Source organism: Nicotiana sylvestris, chromosome 4 (genome assembly GCF_000393655.2).
Source record: "Nicotiana sylvestris chromosome 4, ASM39365v2, whole genome shotgun sequence".
In the NCBI taxonomy this organism is placed as follows: Eukaryota; Viridiplantae; Streptophyta; class Magnoliopsida; order Solanales; family Solanaceae; genus Nicotiana; species Nicotiana sylvestris.
The window spans coordinates 17461865-17484680 of record NC_091060.1 but is presented as its reverse complement, the minus strand read 5'-3'; the positions used below and the strand labels follow the sequence as shown (position 1 = coordinate 17484680).

The 22816-nt window shown below is 39.7% G+C and overlaps 1 protein-coding gene across 4 annotated transcripts; it reads left to right on the top strand.

Annotated features, from left to right (window-relative positions):
• The first annotated feature begins 9355 nt into the window (after positions 1 to 9355).
• On the top strand, positions 9356 to 22333 carry LOC104220943 (mediator of RNA polymerase II transcription subunit 15a). Of its 4 annotated transcripts, XM_009771910.2 has the most exons (12): positions 9358 to 9690; positions 10661 to 10772; positions 10927 to 11047; positions 11570 to 12955; positions 13484 to 13554; positions 15688 to 15762; positions 17566 to 18021; positions 18118 to 18879; positions 18977 to 19312; positions 20835 to 21035; positions 21123 to 21211; positions 21825 to 22333. In XM_009771910.2, the coding sequence occupies exons 1-12, from the start codon at positions 9533 to 9535 to the stop codon at positions 22030 to 22032; spliced, it is 3975 nt and encodes a 1324-aa protein (XP_009770212.1). In that variant the 5' UTR covers positions 9358 to 9532; the 3' UTR covers positions 22033 to 22333. The 4 variants fall into 4 exon arrangements, with proteins under 4 accessions (XP_009770214.1, XP_009770211.1, XP_009770212.1 ...); XM_009771909.2 differs by having other exon boundaries at positions 9357 to 9690; positions 13493 to 13554; positions 17566 to 18879; XM_009771908.2 differs by having other exon boundaries at positions 17566 to 18879.
• Positions 22334 to 22816: the final 483 nt, after the last annotated feature.

Here is a 22816-nt window from a genome sequence, read left to right as displayed (position 1 = left end):
ACCCAGTTGTGTTCAAACTTGTACCGTCGCTTGGTCTTTATTGTTTGAGCGCATCAGAGAGCAGTAGTATGATGACCCTCATTAGCTTGTCCTTAGGGATACAGTGCGGCATGGATATGCCAAGCAGGTTACGATTGGAGATATGGAGTTTTGAGGATGCATGGCCGTGTTTGTGCGCCTAATGTGGATGGACTTCGTGAGTTGATTCTTAAGGAGGTCCACAGTTCCCGGTATTCTATTCATCCGAGCACCGCCAAGATGTATCAGGACTTGCAGCAGCATTATTTACGGAGGATGATGATGAATGATATAGTTGCATATGTAGCTTGGTGTCTAAATTGTCAGCAAGTAAGTATGAGCATCAGAGATCGGGTGGTTTGCTTCAGAAGATAGAAATTCCTAAGTGGAACTGGGAATGTATCACTATGGATTTTGTTGTTGGACTCCCATGGACTCAGGGGAAGTTCGAAGCAGTTTGGTCCATTGTGGATAGGCTGACCAAGTCAGCATATTTCATTCCCGTGGTAGTTACCTACTCTTCAGAGCGGTTGGCAGAGATTTATATCCGCGAGATCGTTCGTCTTCACGGTGTGCCCATGTCTATCATTTCTGATCGAGGTACGCAGTTCACCCCGCATTTCTGGAGTGCAATACAACATGAATTGGCATGTAAGTTGAGTTGAGCACAACATTTCATCCTCAGACGGATGGATAGTCCGAGCGCACTATTCAGATATTGAAGGATATGTCGCGCTAGTGTTATTGACTTCGGAGGCTCTTGGGATCAGTTCTTGCCACTTGCGGAGTTTGCCTACAACAACAACTACCAATCAAGCAATCAGATGGCTCCATATGAGGCATTATATGGTAGGCGGTACCGATCACCAGTTGGATGGTTCGAGCCAGGGGAGGCTCGGTTATTGGGTACAGATTTAGTACAGGATGCCTCGGATAAGGTCAAGATTATTCAAGATAGACTTCGCTCAGCTCAGTCCAGGTAGAAGAGTTATGTCAACCGTAAGGTTCGTGATATTGCATTCATAGTCGGAGAGAGAGTGTTACTCCGTGTGTCACCCATGAAGGGTGTAACAACGTTTGGCAAGAAGGGCAAGTTGAGCCCTAGGTACATCAGACCTTTTGAGATTCTTTAGAGAGTGGGTGAGGTGGCTTACAAGCTCGCATTGCCATCCAATTTATCAGCAGTTCATCCGGTATATCATGTGTCCATGCTCCGAAAGTACCACGGTGATCCATCTTATGTTCTAGATTTCAGCTATGTCTAGTTGGACAAGGATTTGACTTATGAGGAGGAGCCAGTGGCTATTCTATCCTGCCAGGTTCGTCAATTGAGATCAAAGAGTTATCCTTTAGTTCAAGTGCATGGGAGAGGTCAGCCCAACGAGGCAGCTACTTGGGAGTTCGACTCGGACATGTGGAGTAGATATTCCCACCTTTTTACCAGTCCAGGTACTTTTCTATGTCCGTTTGAGGACAAATAGTTATTTTAGAGGTGGAGAATGTGATGACCCGATAGGTCATCTCATATTTAGAACTAAATTTTGTGTTTCGAAGCCTTAAATATCTTATTTTGAGAAAACACACTTGGATACATGTTTTGACGGTCTCGGTGGGTCCATATCGTAATTTGGTACCTGGGCGTATGCCCGGAATTGAATTCTGAGGTCCCTAGCTCGAGATATGAATTTTTGATGAAAAATTAAAGTTTGAAAGTTTAATGATTTTAAGAATTTTGATTGATATTTGATCTTGTTGATACCGGGTCCGTATTTAGATTCTGGAGCCCGATACATGTCCATTATTATATTTATGATATGTCTGTGAAATTTGGTGATAAACGGAGTTGGTTTTACGTGATTCGGACGTTCGGTTGTGAAAATAGAAGTTTAAAAGTTTTCTTAAAATTTCATTTGATTTGGTGTTCAATTCGTAGTTCTAGATGTTATTTTGGCAATTTGATCGCGTGAGCAAGTTCATATGATGTTTTAGGACTTGTGTGCATGTTTGGTTTGGAGATCCGAGGGTTCGAGCGAGTTTCGGATAGCCAACGGACCTTTGGAACTTAGAAAAAACTGTTGTTTTTGCTGCAGCTGGTGTTCTGGTGTGTTGTGCTTCACGATCGCGAAGTCATTCTTGCGATCGCGAAGGGGATCTGGTATGGGGGAGGAATTTACTCTACACGAACGGGAGACCATGGCCGCGAACGCGGAGCATTGGGGTTTTTTTCTCTACGCGAACGCAATTCATCACACACGAACGCGTAGCATTAGCTAGGCTGGTCAGGGGGAATTGAGGTAACTCTACGTGAACGCGAGCCCAGTCTCGCGAACGCAGAGGTCAGGGGGGATAGACTTTCGCGAATGTGTATAGTTACTCGCGATCGTGTAGGCCACTTAGGCCCTGCTCTTCCCGAACGCATCAGTGTTCACGCGAACGCGATGAACACTAATACCCAGTGATAAAACAGTTCCATTATGGGATTATTGTCATTCTTTCAAATTTTCAAAACCTAGAAAGCTTAGAGACGATTTTTGCAAGATATTTTCTTGCTCAATTTGTTGGTATGTGATTTTAACCCACTTTCTTTCAATTACTCATTACATTTTATGAGATTTCAACCTAAAATCTAGGATTTTCATGGTGGAAATTGGGGGCTTGGGTAGAATTAGGATTTTTTGTAAAATTGGAATTTAGACCTCGAATTGAGGTCAGGTTTCGAAACAAATTACATAATCGGGCTTGGGGTGAATGGGTAAATGGCTTTTGGTTCGAACCTCGGGTTTTGACCAAGCGGGTCCGGGGTCGATTTTTGACGTTTTGGGGGAAAGTTTGAAAAATCTAAATTTGTGCATTGTAGTTGATTCCTTTAGCAATATTTAATGTTATTGAGTTAATTGTGGCTAGATACGAGTGGTTTGGAGGCGGATTCTAGGAGAAAGGCCCTGGTAGAGCTTTGAATGGGCTGCAGAATGAGGTAAGTATTGTGTCTAACCTTGATTTGAGGGAATTAGGAACCCTCGGACTATTTGCTATGTGATTCTCATGTGAGCGGCGTATATGCAAGGTGACGAGTGCTTATACGCCGCCGAATTATCTGTTTTCCCTGATTTACCGCTTTTCCTTAATTATATCCTTTCCTGTCTTAACTGTTATATACTCTAAATACTTTTCATGCTTAACTGCTAATTGTTAATCAATATCTTCATGTTAATGATGTTAGCTCTTCTAGTATAATTAGATTCTAATCACTAACCAAAAGAAGTAGAAAGAAAAAAGAAATTTTGAGGTAAATAAAAATCAGTAATTGACGCATAATACACCTCGGCTTTCTCGTGAGATTTCTCTTCTTCTTAGAGGGCAATTGTCTGATTGTTTGGTGACACAAAAGATTGTTTCGATTAGCAAGCACTACCTACTTTAAATTTAATGCTTTAATATGTTTATTACTTAGATTATATTATTTTTATAGTGTAGAAATTATAGGCCAACTTCCTTAAAATTTTAGAATTGCGGTGAGTGATTCTGATATGTTTATTATCATTAAATCGTACCTATTTTCATAAAAATAAGCTCTTAATCATTTAACATAATATCATTTTCAAATTATCGAGAAGAATTTATATTTTTTCCATTATTGCATCCAAATAAATCGAGAACTCATCTACCTCGTATGTGTTTATAGCTTCTAAAAAGTTATGAATAATGTCACAATCACCATACTTTGACTTATTATATGGTACATGCAAAATTCATGATGTGCAAACTTGTAGATGTCAGCAATAACTCTTGTATTTTCATGTCCATATAATATGACGTAGAAGTCATCACTATGAGAAATGCATTTAGATATCTTAACAATAACAACATATCCAGTATTATCCCATACCGTGGGGTCTGGGGAGGGTAGTGTGTACGTAAACCTTATCCCTACCTTGTAAGGATAGAGAGGCTGTTTCTAATAGACCCTCGGCTCAGAAAAGTATAAGCACCATATTAATGAAAATATAATAAAAAAGAGACAGTACCAAAAATCCATATAAAAGCAAAATAAAAATAACAAGACGGTAATGTGATCAACAATGAAAGAAAATAACGGTTAGCCATAAAACCTACTACCCTCAAAAAGCAAAACTGTGTGTCAATACTACTATTATGAACACTCTAGACTACCTACTCTACTACCCTAATCATCGACCTCCATACCTTTCTATCAAGAGTCATGTTCTCGGTCAGCTGAAGCTGCCATGTCTTGCCTAATCACCTCTCTCACACCTCTTCTTTGGCCTACCTCTACCTCTCGGTAGACCCTCCAATGTCAACCTCCCACACCTCCTTACTGGGGCGTCTATGCTCCTCCTCCTCCTCACATGACCAAACCACCTAAGTCGCGCTTCCCGCATCTTATCCTTAATAGGGGCCACACCCACCTTGCCGCGAATAACCTCATTTTTAATCCTATCTAACTTGGTGTGCCCGCACATCTATCTCAACATCCTCATCTCTGCTACCTTCATCTTCTGGACATGAGCGATCTTGACTGGCCAACACTCAGCCCCATACAACATCGTCGGCCTGACTATCACTCTATAGAACTTACCCTTAAGTTCCGGTGGCACCTTCTTGTCACATAAAACACCGAAAGCTAGTCTCCATTTCATCCATCCTGTCCCAATACGATATGTCACATCTTCATCAATCTCCTCACCCCCCTGAATAATAGACCCAAGGTACTTAAAACTCCCTCTCCTATGGATGACATGCGAGTCCAGCCTCACCTCCCCTTCCCCTTCTTGAGTCTCGCCACTAAACTTACACTCTAAGCATTACCAAACTCTATAGAGAACCAGGTTCTCTATCGGTTCCACTAGAACACACTCACACAACAGTAAGTAAACGACAAAAGGAACTTTACGTGAAAAATTCTCAGCTCAACGGGATTAAAAATCACGACCTACCCTTGTAGGATTTCAACTTCACTACTGAGAAACTTTTAGATTACAACCTATGAAACCTAGAAATTAACCTCTTAATCCCTTACTAACTTGTAACACACCTATTACAAACCAATTTATAATACCTCTATTACAAAGACTTCACAACTCGACTAATTCTAGCCAAGACTCAAACACAAAGGTTTAAGGTTTACAAAGGATTTCCTACACACTGCTTCTTAGTAGGCTAAGTAGGAGTTACAAGTAAGAACATTAACAAAGTTACAACTCAACTAAGGACATACAATAACTTGATGTGAGAACTAGTCCGTAGTTGTTTTGTTCTTTGTTCTTGAAGCACTTGAGAATTGCTTGCTGGATAATCACGTGAGAGAGCTTGAGTGAAAATATCTAAGTGTTCAAGTGAATGTTTTACCTTCTTTTATGTTAATAATACATGTGTGCCATCACTTACAATAATGTAAGCAAGGTAGGTAAAAAGTCTTCTACAAAAAGTTGACTGTTGCATTGTTCCTATACTGTAGCGTGTGCAGGCAGAAACTTTCCAATTGGAGAGTTGACTTCGTACAGTCACCTCGGGAACTGGTAGGGACTTGTTCCCTCAGCTGTTCCTTCGACTCTGAAGAGTTGAGCCATATCTCAAACTGGATCTCAACCTGGAACCTTGTGATCTTAAGGTCGTGAGAATGTTTAACGAGCTCCTTATCTGGTTCTTGATAGTAAGTTTGTTAGATCATCAAAATATAAAACAAAGTACTTATGACAAAGATACTTGTAACCTATCACTTAGTCCTGCTCAACTTGAAACCTTTGATTCCAAGGTCTGCCTTCATACCTCTAATTGCGCGTACACACCGTCTCGCGTCTCGTCAATCAATATAATATCATATAAAAATATCATGCACCACGACACCTCCCATTAGATGTGGCGCGTCAGTACGTACATCACCAGAGCAAACAAAAAAGGGTTGAGTGGCGACCCTTGATGCAATCCCATCATAACCGAAAAATGGTCTGAGTTCCCACCCACCATACTCACTCGGGTCTTTACCCATCATGCATGTCCTTAATCAACCTGACGTATGCAACAAGTACACCTCTAGCCTCCAAACATCTTCACAAAACCTCCCTCAGAACTTTATCGTACGCCTTTTCTAAGTCGATGAACACCATATGCAAGTCCTTCTTTCTCTCCCTGTACTGCTCCATCAATCTCCTAATAAGGTGGATGGCTTCTATAGTCGAACGCCTCGGCATAAACCTAAAGGTTCTCGAAAATAAACACACTCCTCCTCACCTTTAGCTCTATCACCCTCTCCCAGACTTTCATAGTATGGATAAGCAGCTTAATACCCCGATAGTTATTGCAATTTTGGATATCACCCTTATTCTTGTATATAGAACCATTGTGCTCCACTTCCACTTTTCGGGCATATTTTTTATTCTAAAAATGACATTAAATAACCTAGTGAGCCACTCCAAACTTGTCTTGCCCACACTCTTCTAAAACTCCACTGGAATTTCATCTGACCGGTCGTTTTTCCCTGCTCATCTTACGCGTAGCCCCCTCAACTTCATCAACTCTAATTCTCCTACAATACCCAAAGTCACAGCGACTCACGGAGAGTTCCAAATAACCTAGTACAATGCTCCTGCCTCCCTCCTCGTTTAAGAGACTATGGAAATAGGTCTACCATCTCCGACAGATAAGCCCCCCATCCAACAAAACTCTACCTTCTCCGTCCTTGATGCACTTCACTTGGTCCAAGTCACGCGCCTTCCTTTCTCGCACCTTGGTTAACCTTAACAATCTCTTATCCCCACCTCGGCCCTCGAGTTCCTCATACAAACGACTAAAAGTTGCAGTTTTGGCCGCTGTAACTGCTAGCTTTGGCTCTTTCTTAGCCAACTTATAATGCTCCTTATTCGCCCTCCTCCTCCTTGTCTACACTTTCCACTAGCTTTAGATACACTACTTTACCTCTCCATTCCACCACCAGTCTCCCTTTTGACTACCAGAGTAACCCTTTGAGTTCCATAATACCTCTCTCGCATATTCCCTAATGCCTTGCACAGTTATGGTCCACATAGAGCTTGCGTCCCCACTACTCCTCCAATCCCCCATAGTCACCAGCTTAACCCCCAAATCCTGCACTTTAGCTTCCGTCACGGCTCCCCATTTTATCATATGTTGGCTATACATCGCCCTTTTCATCCTCTTCCTCGTGATCTCAAGGTCCATGACCAGGAGCCTATGAAGGGTCGAGAGGTTCTCACTCGGATGACCTTGCAATCCGTGCAAAGACCTCTATCAGACTTCATGCAGAGTAAATAATCGATCTGAGTCTCGGCCATCAAAATCTGAAAGGTGACCAAGTGCTCCCTCTTCTCCAGGAAACTTGAGTTTGCTATCACCAAATCAAATGCTCTATCAAAGTTCAGCAGAGATGTTCCTCCTCTGTTTCTATCTCCAAAACCAAAGCCACCATGCACATTATCATATCCCCGAAACGTTGCTCCAATATGGTCGTTGAAATCTCCTCCTATGAAAAGCTTCTCAGTATGCGGGATACCACGCACCATCTCATCCAAATCCTCCTAGAAACGCCTCTTGACTTCCTCATACAAGCCTGCTTGGGGTGCGTACGCACTGATTATGTTTAAAGTAAAACCTCCAACAACTAGCTTAATAGTCATCAACCTGTCATTCACCCTTATAACCTTCACCACTAGTTTACGGAGGTCCTCATCGACCAATATACCTACCCCGTTCCTGTCCCACCCTCCCAGAATATCAAAGTTTGAAACTGCCCACATCCCGCGTTTTATCTCCTACCCACCTACTCTCTTGTACACAAGCTATATTAATCTTCCTTTTCTCAAGAATCGTCACCAGCTCTATAGATTTTCTAGTCAAAGTTCCTATGTTCCAAGAACTCAGTCTCAGCCTAGTAGTTCCCTCAACCCTCTTACCCAATTACCCTCTGCCCCCACGTTGACACCCCCATGGACAAGACATTGCCCTACCATCGTTCACCAATGCCACTATAATCTAGGAGTCACTACGCAAGCACTATCCCGAAAACAAGCGACAAAAATAAAATGAATTACCGAAATATAATCTACCACTAAAGGTCGCAAAATAGGCGGAGAAATAAAATAAAGGAACTAACATGAACTATAATCTACAACTAAAGGTCAGAAAAATAGGTGAAGAAATAAAACAAAGGAACTAAAAGAGCTATAATCTACAACTAAAGGATAGAAAAACAGGTGAAGAAATAAACAAAGTAACTAAAGGAACTATAATCTACAACTAAAGGATAGAAAAATAGGTGAAGAAATACAATACAAGAGCTAAAGAGGGCTATAATCTACAACTAAAGTTCACAAAGAAAATGTGCAAATTAGAACAGAACTACTAAGGGATATTTGAAATAAAGATTCAAAATAAAGATGTAAACAGGTAGATAACAATATAAATAAGTAGGCAAAGCTATCACTAATGCGATTAATTTGACAGTGCTAGGGCAAATACTAATAAAGGATTCAAGAGCAAAATAGGCAGGTAAGGAGATACAATTACGCTAAAATATCAAACTATTAAAATATCAAGATAAGAGAGGAACAATAGAACCTGGATTGCAACTCCGAAGAACTGAGTTCAGAAATTCCGAATGAGAACTTATCGAATTCAGTTTTCAATCGACACCAATATGTACCTTCAACTTCAGACTGGCATGTCTTATAGCATATTTGGCCAAGCTTTTTTTTTGGGGGGGGGGGGCAAAAGTGCGTTTTTGGCCAAAAGTACTTTTGGCCAAAAATTGAGGTGTTTGGCCAAGCTTTTGAAAGGAAAAAAAGTGCTTTTGAGGAGAAGCAGAAAAAAGTAGTTTCTCTCCAAAAGCATTTTTCTGAGAAGCACTTTTGAGAAAAATACACTTAGAAGCAGTTTTCAAAAGCTTGGCCAAACACTAATTACTGCTCAAAAGTGTTTTTCTAATTAATTAGTCAAACACAAACTACTTCTCACAAAAATCACTCTTTTTAAAAGTAATTTTGAGAAAAGCACTTCTCAAAATAAGTTTATTTTAGAAGCTTGGCCAAACGGGCTATTATATTGATCCTAAAGCAACTAAATTTAACCCAAAAAAATGTAACATTTGGCTATATTTTAAACAGGGGTCATAAAATCGGCTATTAGTGCACGTCCTTGAAATTTTCTGCGGACTAACGGGCCAAATACTGTAAAATGGCCCAAATTCTAAATTTTGACTCAACGGCGGCTGCTCGCATGAGAGACAGACACGTGTGTAGTCAGATAAAAAAAATTGTTCTCCATTTAAAAAGCCGAAATAAGACGCCAGTTTCGACCCAGTCTACGCATAAATGTTTAAAATTAATAACAGTGCTATTTTGACAATTGTTTTTTTCATTTTTTACATGAGGAAACGTATCCGCTTGTAATCTGATTCTGTATTCTGTATTTTTCTTTTGGAAAAATCGTTCTCATTTTTCTTTGATCGGAAGCAAGGAATTTGATTCGATCAGAAAATTGAGATATGGATGGGAATAATTGGAGGGCTGCTCAGGCTCAAGCTCAAGCTCAGGGGGGTGGTGAAGGTGCTGCCGCTGCCGGACCTCCCACCGGAGCTATGGATTCCGGTGATTGGCGCACTCAACTTTTACCCGATTCTCGTCAAAGGATCGTCAACAAGATGTAAGTAATTTTCCTTTTTTGTAATTTTGCAGCTTGTACTATATTTTTATATGTCAATGATTTTAATTTTGAATTTAGGGTTCCTTTATGTGAAAACTCAGTTCTGCAGGCGAATTGGGTATTCTTATTATTGGTAGTAGCGGAGCCAGAAATTCTAACTAGGGGATTCAAAAAACTTCAAAAATGCTATACTAGAGCTTCCCATATGTTAAGGGGATTCAACAGTTACAAATATAGTTGTTTTTTACCCTACTTGCACAGTGTAATTTCAGGACGACCCCTTCCTTACCTTTAGCTCTGCCCTGATTACTAGGTGGGCTACTAGGAAGTTTATGCCTTAGACTAGATATTACTCTATGATTTACATTTTGTTCTAAATATGGTGAAAGGACAGGTTGGAGCACAAGTTATTGATTGGATTATAACTGATATTGTTAAACAGGTTTTAGGCTTTCACAGCCACAGTAGTCAAAAGTATATTGGAGCTTTAAACAAAGCGCAATTTAAGCTTGGGCTTTAGTGAAGAAAAACGCCAATGAAGAAAAAATGAAAAGTAGAAACGTTGTGCAAGAAACTGTAACCATAAACACAAATAATAATTATTGGAAAGGAATGGAGAAACTGTAATTAAGCTATATATATGCGCTATAGTGCCCTTAAAGACTGGTACCTTGAAATCTACACTATAGCGCCAATTAAGTGCGCAAATCACACAACCTGGGCTTCATCAAGCTTCAGGACCTAAGTGTGCTTCAAGCAAGCCTTTAACTACACTGTCACAGCAGGATGTAATGTAGCACACAACCTGGGCTTCACCAAGCTTCAGGGCCTAAGCGTGCTTCAAGCAAGCCTTTAACTACACTGTCACAGCAGGATGTAATGTCAAAATATTTTTATGTTTAAAGAACTTTTGCCAGGATACTGCTATTTTAGAATTTTAAGCTGATTTTTTATTGATATGGCTGTATAGAATGGAGACCTTAAAGAGGCATCTTCCTGTCTCTGGGCAAGAAGGAGTTCAGGAGCTTAAGAAAATTGCAGTGAGGTTTGAGGAAAAGATCTATACGGCTGCTACAAGTCAGGTATGCAGTATAACCTTATTTCTAGTTGTTTGAACAAATGCAACTTGTTCTCCACGTTGTTGACGTTATTCTTGCTTGTGTTCATGGATTTATCTTTTCCAGTCATCTAGACACATTGTGTGTTTTTTTAACTCAAATTTATTTAATGTTGCAGCAAGATTATCTGCGGAAAATATCTTTGAAGATGCTAACTATGGAGACCAAATCTCAAAATCCTATTAATAATTCTATGCAGCCCAATGCTGCAAGTAGTGGTCAGAATGCCCTTGGGCCAGGTAAGTGATGAAACATCATGTGCTGTATTTCACATATGCAAATCTTTTGTCTGAGAGGATGCTTTATATACCTAATTTACTTTGTTCCGCTGTTGAAAATTTTTGCTATGTGTAGCTACGAAGTGTACTGGAACTAATCTTTGAGTTATCTATAATATTTTAGGTGACTACTCTTCGTAAGTATTCTTTGTGCTCTAGGTCGGAGTCCTAGCCCCTTAAAGTGCTGTTTATTTACTTTCTGACTATTCGTCCTTTCTTAACTATCCCCCCCCCCCCCACCACACACACACACACAAAAAGGAACAAAAGAAAAGCGGACCATTTTGCAGTACTACATGCTGTTGTTTATTTGTGTAATAATAATAACTTAATCAGAGTTCTCATGTAGTATTTTGGGATTAGTTTTTGCAAAGCAATGGCTCCTTTTTCTCGTATCTTAAACTGTAAAATCTTGCTAGCTTTTCTTGCTATGTTTGTTATTTATTTGAAAGCATCTTGACTGTTTTATTTTCATTTCTGTAGGATCCCACAGCATGCAGTCCCAAGTTAACAGCCAAGCACAGCAACTTCCTGTACCTATGGTGGCCAATCAAACTCAAACACGGCAACCACTGTTGCAGCAGAACATTCAGAACAACATGGCATCAACTGGGCTGCAAAATTCTGCAAGTTTGACTCCTGCACTTCCTCCTGTGAGCAATTTGACGCAGGCTACCATGCCAAATGTCATGGGCCAGAATGCAAATTTGCAGACCATGCAAAACATGCAAAATGTTGGTCAAAACTCAGTAGGAAATGCCATTGGGCAAGGCATGCCTTCCAATATGGTTGCTAATTCTCAGAGGCAAATGCAGGGGAGACAACAGGTTGTTTCTCAACAGCAACAGCAGCAGTCCCAGACATCACAACAATATCTTTACCAGCAGCAGATGCATCATCAAATGATGAAGCAGAAATTTCAGCCAGGAAGCACGCAACAGTCCATGATGCAATCTCACATGCAACAGCAGCAGCAGCAACAGCCGCAGGACCAGCAGCAGCAGCAACAACAACAACAACAACAACAACAACAGCAACAAAACCTTCTACAGCCTACTCAGATACAATCTTCTCAGCAAACTATGATGCAACCTTCTTCAATGCAATCGACTTCTTTGTCCAACCTTCAGCAGAACCAACAGTCTACTGTTCAACAGTCAACTCAGTCTGTACTTCACCAACGATCACAATCAGTTATGAGACAGCAGCAGGCTCCCATGCTTCATCAACAGCAATCAGCAATGCTACAGCAACCAATTTTACCAGCCCAACAGCACCAGCAACAACAGCTGATTGCACAGCAGGCAAATGCTACAAATCTCCAGCAAAACCAACTGATAGGCCAACAAAACACAATGCCTGATGTGCAGCAGAGGATAGTGGGCCAACAGAACAACTATAGCAGTCTGCAGCAGCAGCAGTTACTTAATCAGCAAAACAATCTTCAAAATATGCATCAGCAGCAGTTGGGCTCTCAAAGTAATATTGCTGGGGTCCAGCAGCAACAATTGACTGGAAGTCAACAACCTGGCAACTCTGGCGTGCCATCTAATCAGCACCCTATCCATATGTTGCAACAATCAAAAGTTCCTCTACAGCAACAAATGCTGCAGGGTGGTACAACCTTGTTACCAAGTCAAGGTCAACAATCTCAGTCGCAGCCAGCGCAACAGCAAATGATGTCTCAGAGTCAATCACAACCAGGACAATTACAACCACCTTTGGGTTTGCAGCAACAGACAAATCAATTGCAAAGGGAAATGCAACAGAGGCTTCAAACATCAGGCCCCTTGCTTCAACAGCAGAATGTAATGGAACAGCAGAAGCAGCTATATCAACCACAAAGAGCCGCACCAGAAGCCTCATCAAGTAAGTATTTTTCTTAATAAAAGCTTTAGCAGTTTGGCATTCTTAGAAATTTTCCACCTCTCTGGCTTTCTCTGTGAAGGATAATAGGACGTCTATCTATTTGAACCACTAGTTTACATTTTTCTTGGAAGTACACCAATTATTTTGGAATGATTAGTCTTGAGAGATAGAGATGTGACCAAGTGTGATGTTGCTGTTTTGTTCAGCTTTAACCATACTATCATGGAAACTCAGAAAGAATGAGATCCCAAATATGCAATTGGCTTTTAAGTAAAATATGGAAATCTTAGTTTATTTTTACATTTATGGAATATTAGTTTTTTACCAAATTCCCAGTCAATAGGACCATATACATTTAGATGGCAATTAGTATGTATGAATATAGTTTCTTAATCAGAAAAAAAAATGTATGAATACTACCTGAAATATCTAACACTGTTTTTATCCCAAAATTTCCCTGAAATTTAATGATGTAAGAAGTCAAGTCTTTCAAAATTTGGTTATCCTCAACCTTTGGTTTATTTGTAGCATCTTTAGATTCTACAGCTCAGACGGGAAATGCAAATGCAGCTGATTTGCAGGAGGAGGTTTACCAGAAGGTACGGTTTGCAATGGTATTTTTATTTGCACAAGACGTTGAAAACCGAGGATATTTTTTTTTTTGATGACTAGAAATCCGTCTGGGGCCGATCCTTTGGACCAACCGCAGCCTTCGAAACTCTGTGGATAATGGGCCCGCCCCTCTACCCTTCTCCACTTAAATACCAGGCTTTGCTTTGCATGGTGTGGGGGCTTGAACCTGTGACCTAAGACACAAATCCACCACCCTTTGCCACTTGAGCTAGGCCCTGGGGGCAAAAACCGAGGATATTACTGATGACTTGCTGGAACATTTTGGCAATTGATGTGGATTTTGATAAACTAGCTGGTTATAACAATATAAGGAAAAGCTGAATGTTGTGAAATATACTGATGGAGTAATAAAGGAGATTTACCAAAATAAATGTTCAGCTAAATTTATAGTCGTGCCCCACAGTGCAAGGTACTTTGGTATTCCAATTCGTAGAGGAAATAGAAAACTGAACATGTTACCGATAACTTGTTAGAAATTGATATATTCTCAATTGAGAAGTGAAGTACAAAAACTACGTCTCAATTCCAAGCAAGTTGGGGCCGGCTATATAAATCATCAAGTTGGAGTCGGTTATATAAATCATCACTGTCCATGTCGCTTTATGTAAGCCAGTCTCAAATCCATTATAACTAAAAAAAAATACTAGACGTTCTTTACATTTTCTACTAGCATAATTGACAAGTGAAGTAGAATTTGATAAATCAATTGGTTACCAAAAATTAGAAATAGATGAATGCTATGATCTATTATCTAAATTCATGAGGTAATATGTCCGTAAGTTCGGGTCAAGGTCCATGGTGTGAACCCAATTTGCTTTATTTACTAAAAACTAAGAATTTTATTTCTAGTTTGAAGGGTAAACCTATTCACGCAAGAAGTGAAAATGTGAATACATGACGACAACAACAGCAACAACAACAACAAACCCAGTGAGTTCTCACGAGTGGGATCTGAGGAGGTTAAGATGTACACAGCCTTATCCCTACCTTGGAAGGGCAGAGACTTCGGCTAAAGAAAGGATGAAAAAGAAGTAATGGCAAAAAGTAGGAACAACAACAAGATAAAAAGAAGACCGAAGCTAAGATAGCAGTTAAACATTAGATAGTAATAACAATCTATGATAAAAAGATATCATACTAACACTAATGCTATCGAACTGAGAAAGACAATGTGAATACATGAAAAAGGGCAGCCTGGTGCACTAAGTTCCCACTATGCGTGGGGTCCGGGGAAGGGCTGGACCACAGGGGTCTATTATACGCAGCTTTGCCTTGAAATTTCTGCAAGAGGCTGTTCCCACGGCTCGAACCCGTGACCTCTTGGTCACATGGCAGCAACTTTACCGGTTACGCCAAGATTCCCCTTCCAATCTGAATACATGGCTATAAGAAAATGTTTTTCTCTGCGGAAAGACATCCATTCATCTGTATTAGTTGGTATACTTTTTTTATTTTTGGGGATAACAGAAATTCGTTGTTTTGAGTTGAGAAACTTGGTGGATAATGGGTTCGCCTCCCTAGCCTTTTCTACTTTAAGTACTCGACTTGGTTCACCAGCTAGGAATAAGTTGGTATACATTGAGTTCTCCAAGAATAAACATATAACATTAACATGTTCTATAGTCTACACCATCATTTTTTTACTTGTCAAGCCGATACATTGATGTTATTTCCACTGTTTACCCTCGTTTGCTTCATTGATGATAAAGGTGTAAAATGGAAAAATTAAAAAATATGACGCCGACTACTAAACCAAATTATATCTCCCAAACTATCTGTAAAAAAAATAAAAAAGCGACCCTATGTTTTCCTCCTGGCTGGGCTGGTCTATGATCACATCTTGGAAGTTGACCCATGATATGAGCTGAAATGTGTACCAAGAAGCTAAAGGAAGCCAAACGTACTTGCTCATTTTACCATTCACACGCTGATTCGTACAAAATGGTTTTTAATCAGTTGTAGTCTTCCTCTTCTACTTCACTTTTAGCCTTTTTATCCAGAAGATTCTTTACTGCATAGAATAGTTGATCTAATTACCTGTCCACCTGGGAATGCAATCTGATATTTGCGTAATTGACTTGATGAAAATATTAATGCAGATCAAGTCTATGAGGGAGATGTATTTACCAGAGCTCAATGATCTATACCAGAAAATTGCTGCTAAAGTGCAGCAGGTATGTCATCAGCATTTTATTCCATTATTGTCATTTCTGAAGTATTTCTACTAGCTGTATGGTGCAGCATGCTTGATATACTATGTTTTGATATAATATGAGGTATTTATAGATCTCAATAAACTACTATTCAATCCCAACTTGTTGAGGTCATCGGCTATACTAATCGTTTGTACCCATTCTGTTATATTCAAGCTCATTTCATTCCAATCACATAGAAAATTATAGGTTCTCTAATTTCACACATATCCCACCAAATATACGAGTCTAACCAGAATGCAACATCTGAGTTTAACCTTTATCTTTGCTACTTGAACCCTCCGTTAGATGTTATCATTTCTATTATTTTTTTTGAATAAAAAAAATCTTGTCAAATCTTGTGTGTCCATACATCTATTTAACATGTGCATCTCTACGATATTTGTCTTATGGATATGTTGGGGCCTTAGAAGTCCAATATTCGTATGGCAATGCTAGTGTCAGAACTGTTTTATTGTGTAATGCCCCCTTAACGCTCATCCGTTTGTATTGTTATAGTTTAATTTTGGTATTATGTTTTATCTATCACGTCAATTTCTTGGAAAATAAGCACATATATTTGAATTGGCATTCACGGATTACCATGTTGCTTAATCTCATTTCTTATCATTCTTATGGGACAATACTTGCAAAGCATATATTTTCTCTTATTTCTACTTATCCTAAAACCATTGACCTTTAAGTGCTTTGTCATAGTTTGAAAAAAAAAATCAACTTCCTCACATGTTTCGTCAAATTCACAACATTTTTTGCGTATAGCATGCACCGTGGTACTGCATTTTGTATTCTATTGTTAGTTCGTCCATAACTAGGTAAACAGTACTGGTATCAGATTCATTTTATAAACCAACAGTTGTTGGAAACTCTATATCTCTTTCCAAATTTTTACCCCTATTATTTCTCCTTCGTACGTATGTTTTATGGAATTTATATATTTGATACAAACTCCTTGCAATGCCCATAGGTAATCCTAGAAAATTATCTAATTGAGAATTGTTGCAGAAAGCTCAAAACTCTTAATTCTCATTTTTGCATCTTTAGTTCCTTTCCTGTCATCTTGAGAAACAGTACTTTCATAGTGGGAATGGTGCGGTTAATTCCTTTTCATTTCTTACATCTGCATCATTTGTCTGTGTCAGCATTGTATACGATTGTGAAGTAGAGGGGGTGGTGGACAGTTGGACACCATAAAAGGATTATGCGCACATATCTAGTCAGACACTGTGATGTAGATGCAATTTTGGTGTTAGTCTCTTTTCCTTTTGGTTGCATGTCATTTATCTTTTGGTTGTTATGCTCTGTTACTATTACGGTTTCTACTGGAGTTACTAATGAATTGTTTTTTCTCTTTCTCTTTCTTTTTTTTCTTCTCTGAGCCGAGGGTCTGTCGGAAACAACCTCTCTGCCCTACCGGGCTAGGGGTAAGGTCTGTGTACACATTATCCTTCCCAGACCCCACTTTGTGGAATTTTACTGGGTAGTTGTTGTTTGTTGTTGTTCTCTTTTCCTTTTGGGGAAGGGATAAGGGCCTCCGAATTCTTCGGGCATGGGCTTGATATATCTGAGTTTAAAAGCACTTAAGTCAACACTTTTTTGGAATGTGGGCAGCTGGCTAGCCAACTACGTTATTCGTCTCTTTATGCCCTTTCTTAAGTTTTCACTCCTTTTTCTTGGCTGTGGGAGGTACTTAAAGCACTACTATTAAAAGTTAGCAAAGGGCAAGGAGCATGGCTGTGACTAACTGATTTTTTTTCTGATTTTAAGCATGATTCTCTTCCTCAGCGCCCTCAGACTGAGCAAATTGAAAAGCTCAAGGTGTTCAAGATGACGCTGGAACGTGTTGTGGTATTCTTGCGGCTTAATAAGCATGATATTCAACCTTCTCACAAGGAGAAACTGCTTCAGGTTGAGAAGCACATAAGTTTCTTTCTTAATTCCAATAGGCCGCGCAAACCTACTCCTCCATTGCAAGGGCAACTTCCTCAGCCTTCCATGCAGCTTCAGCAACCACAATCTCTTGATGGCCAAGGTAATCCACCTATGCAACCCGTACAGGGTTCCATGGCAGCAATGCAGCAGAATAATATCACCAACTTGCAGCATAATTCCTTGTCTGGTGTACCAACAATTTCCAACTCTCAGCAACACATGGTAAATACAGTACAGTCTGGTTCCACTGTGGATTTGGGACAGGGTAATTCATTGAACTCACTGCAGCAGGTGGCTACTGGCTCTTTACAACAGAATCCTGTTAACAGTCCTCAACAGGTAAACATAAGCTCATTAAATTCACAAAGTGGAACAAACCCTGTGCAGGCAAACCTTGGTTCCCTACAGCCAAACTCAAACGTCCTACAGCAGTCACTTCCTAAACAGCACGAGCAGCAAATGTTGCAGAACCAGCAATTAAGACAGCAGTACCACCAGCGGCAGATGCAGCAGCAACTTTATAATAGACAGCAGTTCATGCAACAGCAGCAAGCAAAGCAACAGCAGACCGCGCAATTGCCAGCCCACCAGATGTCACAGCTTCACCAGATGAATGATGCTAATGACCTAAAGATGAGGCAGCAAATGGGACTGAAACCGGGAGTTTTACAGCAACAGCAGTCAGTTGGCCAGCGTGTCGGATCTCATCATCCACAATTGAAGCCAGGGATCTCTTCACCTCAAATACATCAGGCACTATCTCCTCAGGTTACCCAACATCCTTCTCCGCAAATTGACCAACAGAATATGTTGGCATCTCTTACCAAAAGTGGGACTCCTCTCCTATCCGCAAGCTCACCATTTGTTGTCCCATCTCCTTCAACTCCCTTGGCTCCATCTCCAATGCCAGGGGATTCGGAAAAAGTTAGTGCTGGCCTTGCATTACATACAACGGCTGGAAATATAATGCATCAGCAAGCTACGGTTGCTTCTGCACCTGCCCAATCCCTTGCAATTGGTACTCCTGGGATATCAGCCTCGCCTTTGCTTGCTGAGTTTACTAGTCTGGATGGTACACATGCGAATGTCTCAGCCGCTGTTTCTGGCAAGTCAAGCGTTGAACAACCATTGGAGCGCTTGATGAAAGTGGTTCGTATAATACCATTCTACTTGATTTATATTTTCAGCGATCTCAATAAATCTGTCTTCGTGCCTTTCCTGTTTTTGACATATTTATTATATTCAGGTTAAAAACATGTCCCCCAAAGCATTGAATTCGTCAGTTAGTGACATCAGTTCAGTTGTCAGTATGATTGACAGAATAGCAGGATCTGCACCAGGAAATGGATCAAGAGCAGCTGTTGGCGAAGATTTGGTTGCCATGACCAAATGTCGTCTCCAAGCGAGAAATTACTTTACACAGGATGGAGCTACAGGAACAAAGAAAATGAAGCGATACACAACTTCGAATGTTGTTTCATCAAGCAGCAGTGTAAATGATAGTTTCTGGCAGTTGCATTGTTCTGAAGCATCTGAATTAGAGTCAACAGCAACATCCAGTGTCAAAAGACCTAGACTTGAGGTAATATTCTGCTGCTTACTTACAGGAAAGAAGTCCAAAAGTTCAGATCCGAACATGAGAGCCCATGGTTGATTATTTTGGATCTTAATAGAAAGGGGTCCATTCGGGTGCACTTTAAGAGTTAAAATAAATCTGGTCATTGGCCATGGCCATGGCCAAAGAGAGACTAGAATGAAACAATTGCAATACAGTGGAATAGTTCCTGAAGTCTCAGCTTGCACGCAAAGTGAAAGTCAATTTCGAAGTGCCTTTTAATTATCATTCCATGTGCCTACTCTTTCCTTTAATTGGTTATACTGCTGCTACTGGAACTTTGACCCAAACTACCACTTCTAAGTCTGTTCTGGAAACTGTGATAACCAGGGTAGAATACTGTGTGTGTAAATCAAACATGCTTTATGTAGATGGGACATGAGCTTTACTCCTCTAGTGCGTTTGCAGCTGGTGAGTATATCTAAATGATCTGAACCAACTATAGGATGGCTGTATAGATCTAAATGAACGCAGTACATTGAATGCTGTCTGAAACCTGAGGCTTTCAGCTGGCTTGCACGGTGTGACTAATGTTGGTGTGTCTTTGGACCAGACTGTCGAGTGCCTGCTGCTTTAACTTACGATATCACAACATCTAATCCAATCTCTAGCACAATTTTTTCAACCCTACTGTGCCGCAGGATAAAAATTTGTATGCAAATAAAAATATGCCTTCTATCTATATGATTGCAACATTATCCCATCTGTTGCAACTAGCGTGTGAATATATTCTAGTGTTGAACTAAGTCTGATTTGGAAGTTGTCTTCAGATGTCTAGTCACTGCCTATTTACGAACTATTTTGACTTGAATCCCCAAATGCACTAGGCTCTCTGGAGTTTGGATAGATGGAATGCTTTAGATCCTCTCATTTCTGTATTGGGTTTCTTTATGCCTGGATTTGTCTTACTTTTTGTGTTACTGTAAATAATGTGAATGACTTAAACCCCGCCTAATCATTTAATAGAGTTGCTTGATTCTCAGATGAGTAAATTTGTTCAACAGAAAAACAAAAATACAAATTGAGAACATTCCAAGCATTGGCAGAATACAGGACAACAGGTATTATAAGTTATAAGACGGGAAAATATTAAAGCAGCTTTGATTCCATGCTAGCTTGTGAATCCAACATGTGGAATGGTGTTTTTATTCCTTAAAGTATGTGATCTCTTTGCATATACAGGAAAATGTGTTAGTTTTTGTCATTTCGCTCGCCTCTGGTTTGCTTTTCATCAATCATTATTGATGGTAGTACATCCAATATCTGATGTAAGATACATTTTTTTAGAATGGTAACAGTTGTATAAAATATCCAGCATAAAGGTCATAATATACTTTTTTTATCACAAAAATGTAATTTTTTCAGATGCTGATTTTCTTGACTTTGCATTCATATTGATGTGTTGATCTTTGACAAGAAAACTGCTTTGGTGTCAATTTTTGGGTTTTGTACCTACAGTGTACTAACAATAATTAGTAATCTATTGCAGGTTAATCATGCACTGGTTGAAGAGATACAGAATATCAATCGGCAGCTTATCGACACTGTTGTAGAAATTAGTGACGAAGGTGTTGATCCAAGTGCAGTTGCTTCTGCAACAGAGGGTGGTGAAGGCATTACTGTAAAGTGTTCCTTCACTGCCGTTGCATTGAGTCCAAACTTAAAGTCACAGTATGCTTCTGCACAGATGGTGAGATTTTCATATACTGAGCTTCAGTCATCAACTCTAAAACATTTTTTGTTTCTATAATTGATACGGTCGTTTAATTCTGTGCAGTCTCCGATTCAGCCGTTGAGATTGCTCGTTCCAGCTAATTATCCAAATTGCTCTCCAGTTTTGTTGGACAAGTTTCCAGTTGAAGTCAGGTGAGGAAAAATTTGGCGGTCTTCTTGATTTAGTACCAAAAAGAGATGAGCCAAGACAGAGAAAGGAAAGGAAATAATTGAAAAGGGGAATTATAACATATAAGTCAATAAAGCATCAACAGATCTGATTTTATGACATGTTCATTATACCTTGTTGATTTTGTGAAAGGTCGTAAGATGATGAACAAAAGGTCCTTGTGATTAATCATTTAGTTGAATTCTCTAATGGTCAGTCAGGGGCTAGTAGTAACAGAGTTCCATTAAGCTATGTCCTCTTTTTTTCTCCCTAGAAACAAAAGAACAGGGTTTAATAGAAAAGTAAAAGAAGAGAGGGATGACAGTAATTGCTAGGAGAAAAAAAAAATGATGTTGGGGCCATGCTGATACTCGAATGGAATACCATAGTTTTGGAAAATATACTGACCACGAGATACGAGATTTTAGAGCACCCTACATTGGGAAATCATAAAAGATATTGTACATCTGCCTTTTGATCTGCGTTAAGATTATCAAATAAGTTTTGAAAATCACCCTTTATCTAGTCTTATATTCTCCACTTTAACTCGTAAAGTGAATCCTTTTAAAACTGGGTTTTTACCTATTTTTGCTGCAGTAAGGAGTATGAAGATCTATCTATGAAGGCCAAATCAAGATTTAGTGTCTCTTTGCGAAGTCTTTCACAGCCAATGACTTTAAAAGACATAGCAAGGACTTGGGATGTCTGTGCTCGCGCTGTAATTTCTGAATATGCACAACAAAGTGGTGGTGGGACCTTCAGCTCAAAGTATGGGTCTTGGGAGAATTGTTTGAGTGCAGCATGATCAAACATCAATCTCTGAGATTGTCTTCATCTTTGGCTTTGCTCTCCTGCTGTCTTGATCCACCCTTTGTCTTTGCTCCTTCTGTGGGTCCCATTTACTGGCTGCATATCGGCATCTTGAACTGAATGCCTAAAATCCTCTGTATATGCTGGTTGTTACTGAATAAATTTTTGCTCTCCATTGAGTTGTTTATAATCAAGTGTACGAAGTTTGCCTGTTGAGTTTGTTGTTTACTTAAAACTGGCAATTCTGTGCAGTGTATTTCTGAACTTTATGAATGAAAAGGTTTTAAATTATCAAAGTGTCTGATGGCTCGTTTGTGGGCGGGGCGGGTCTTGACCCAATTGGAAGAACATGGGGTTCCATAACTCAGTTGTAGGCCTAAGGTCTTGGTTCATTTATTTCATAAATTTGTTTGCTCTAGCTCAGGAAATGGCATTGTATGTCTCTTTTTTAAGCCACTCTTTATATTTTGTCCCTCTTTTAAAAACTTTGCAAATATAGACTCAATGGTCTTGGTCTTGTTCCGTGGATTCGACTGGGTCAGTTTTCATGGCTTTCTAGTACAGGAATGATTGGTAGCAGCAGACTGGGACAGCTAGTGGGAATTGAACCAATAACTTTACAAAGGTTTTGAACCTTCTTGATCACTAAGCTATGTTTTTAGGCTATGTCAAGTGGATTTAAAATATAATATATAGAGATAAAAAATAGATTTTGCCTTTTTATATACAGTGTAATTTTTCGGCGAAGGAGTTTGAGTGGACCCCCTAAATTCGCACCT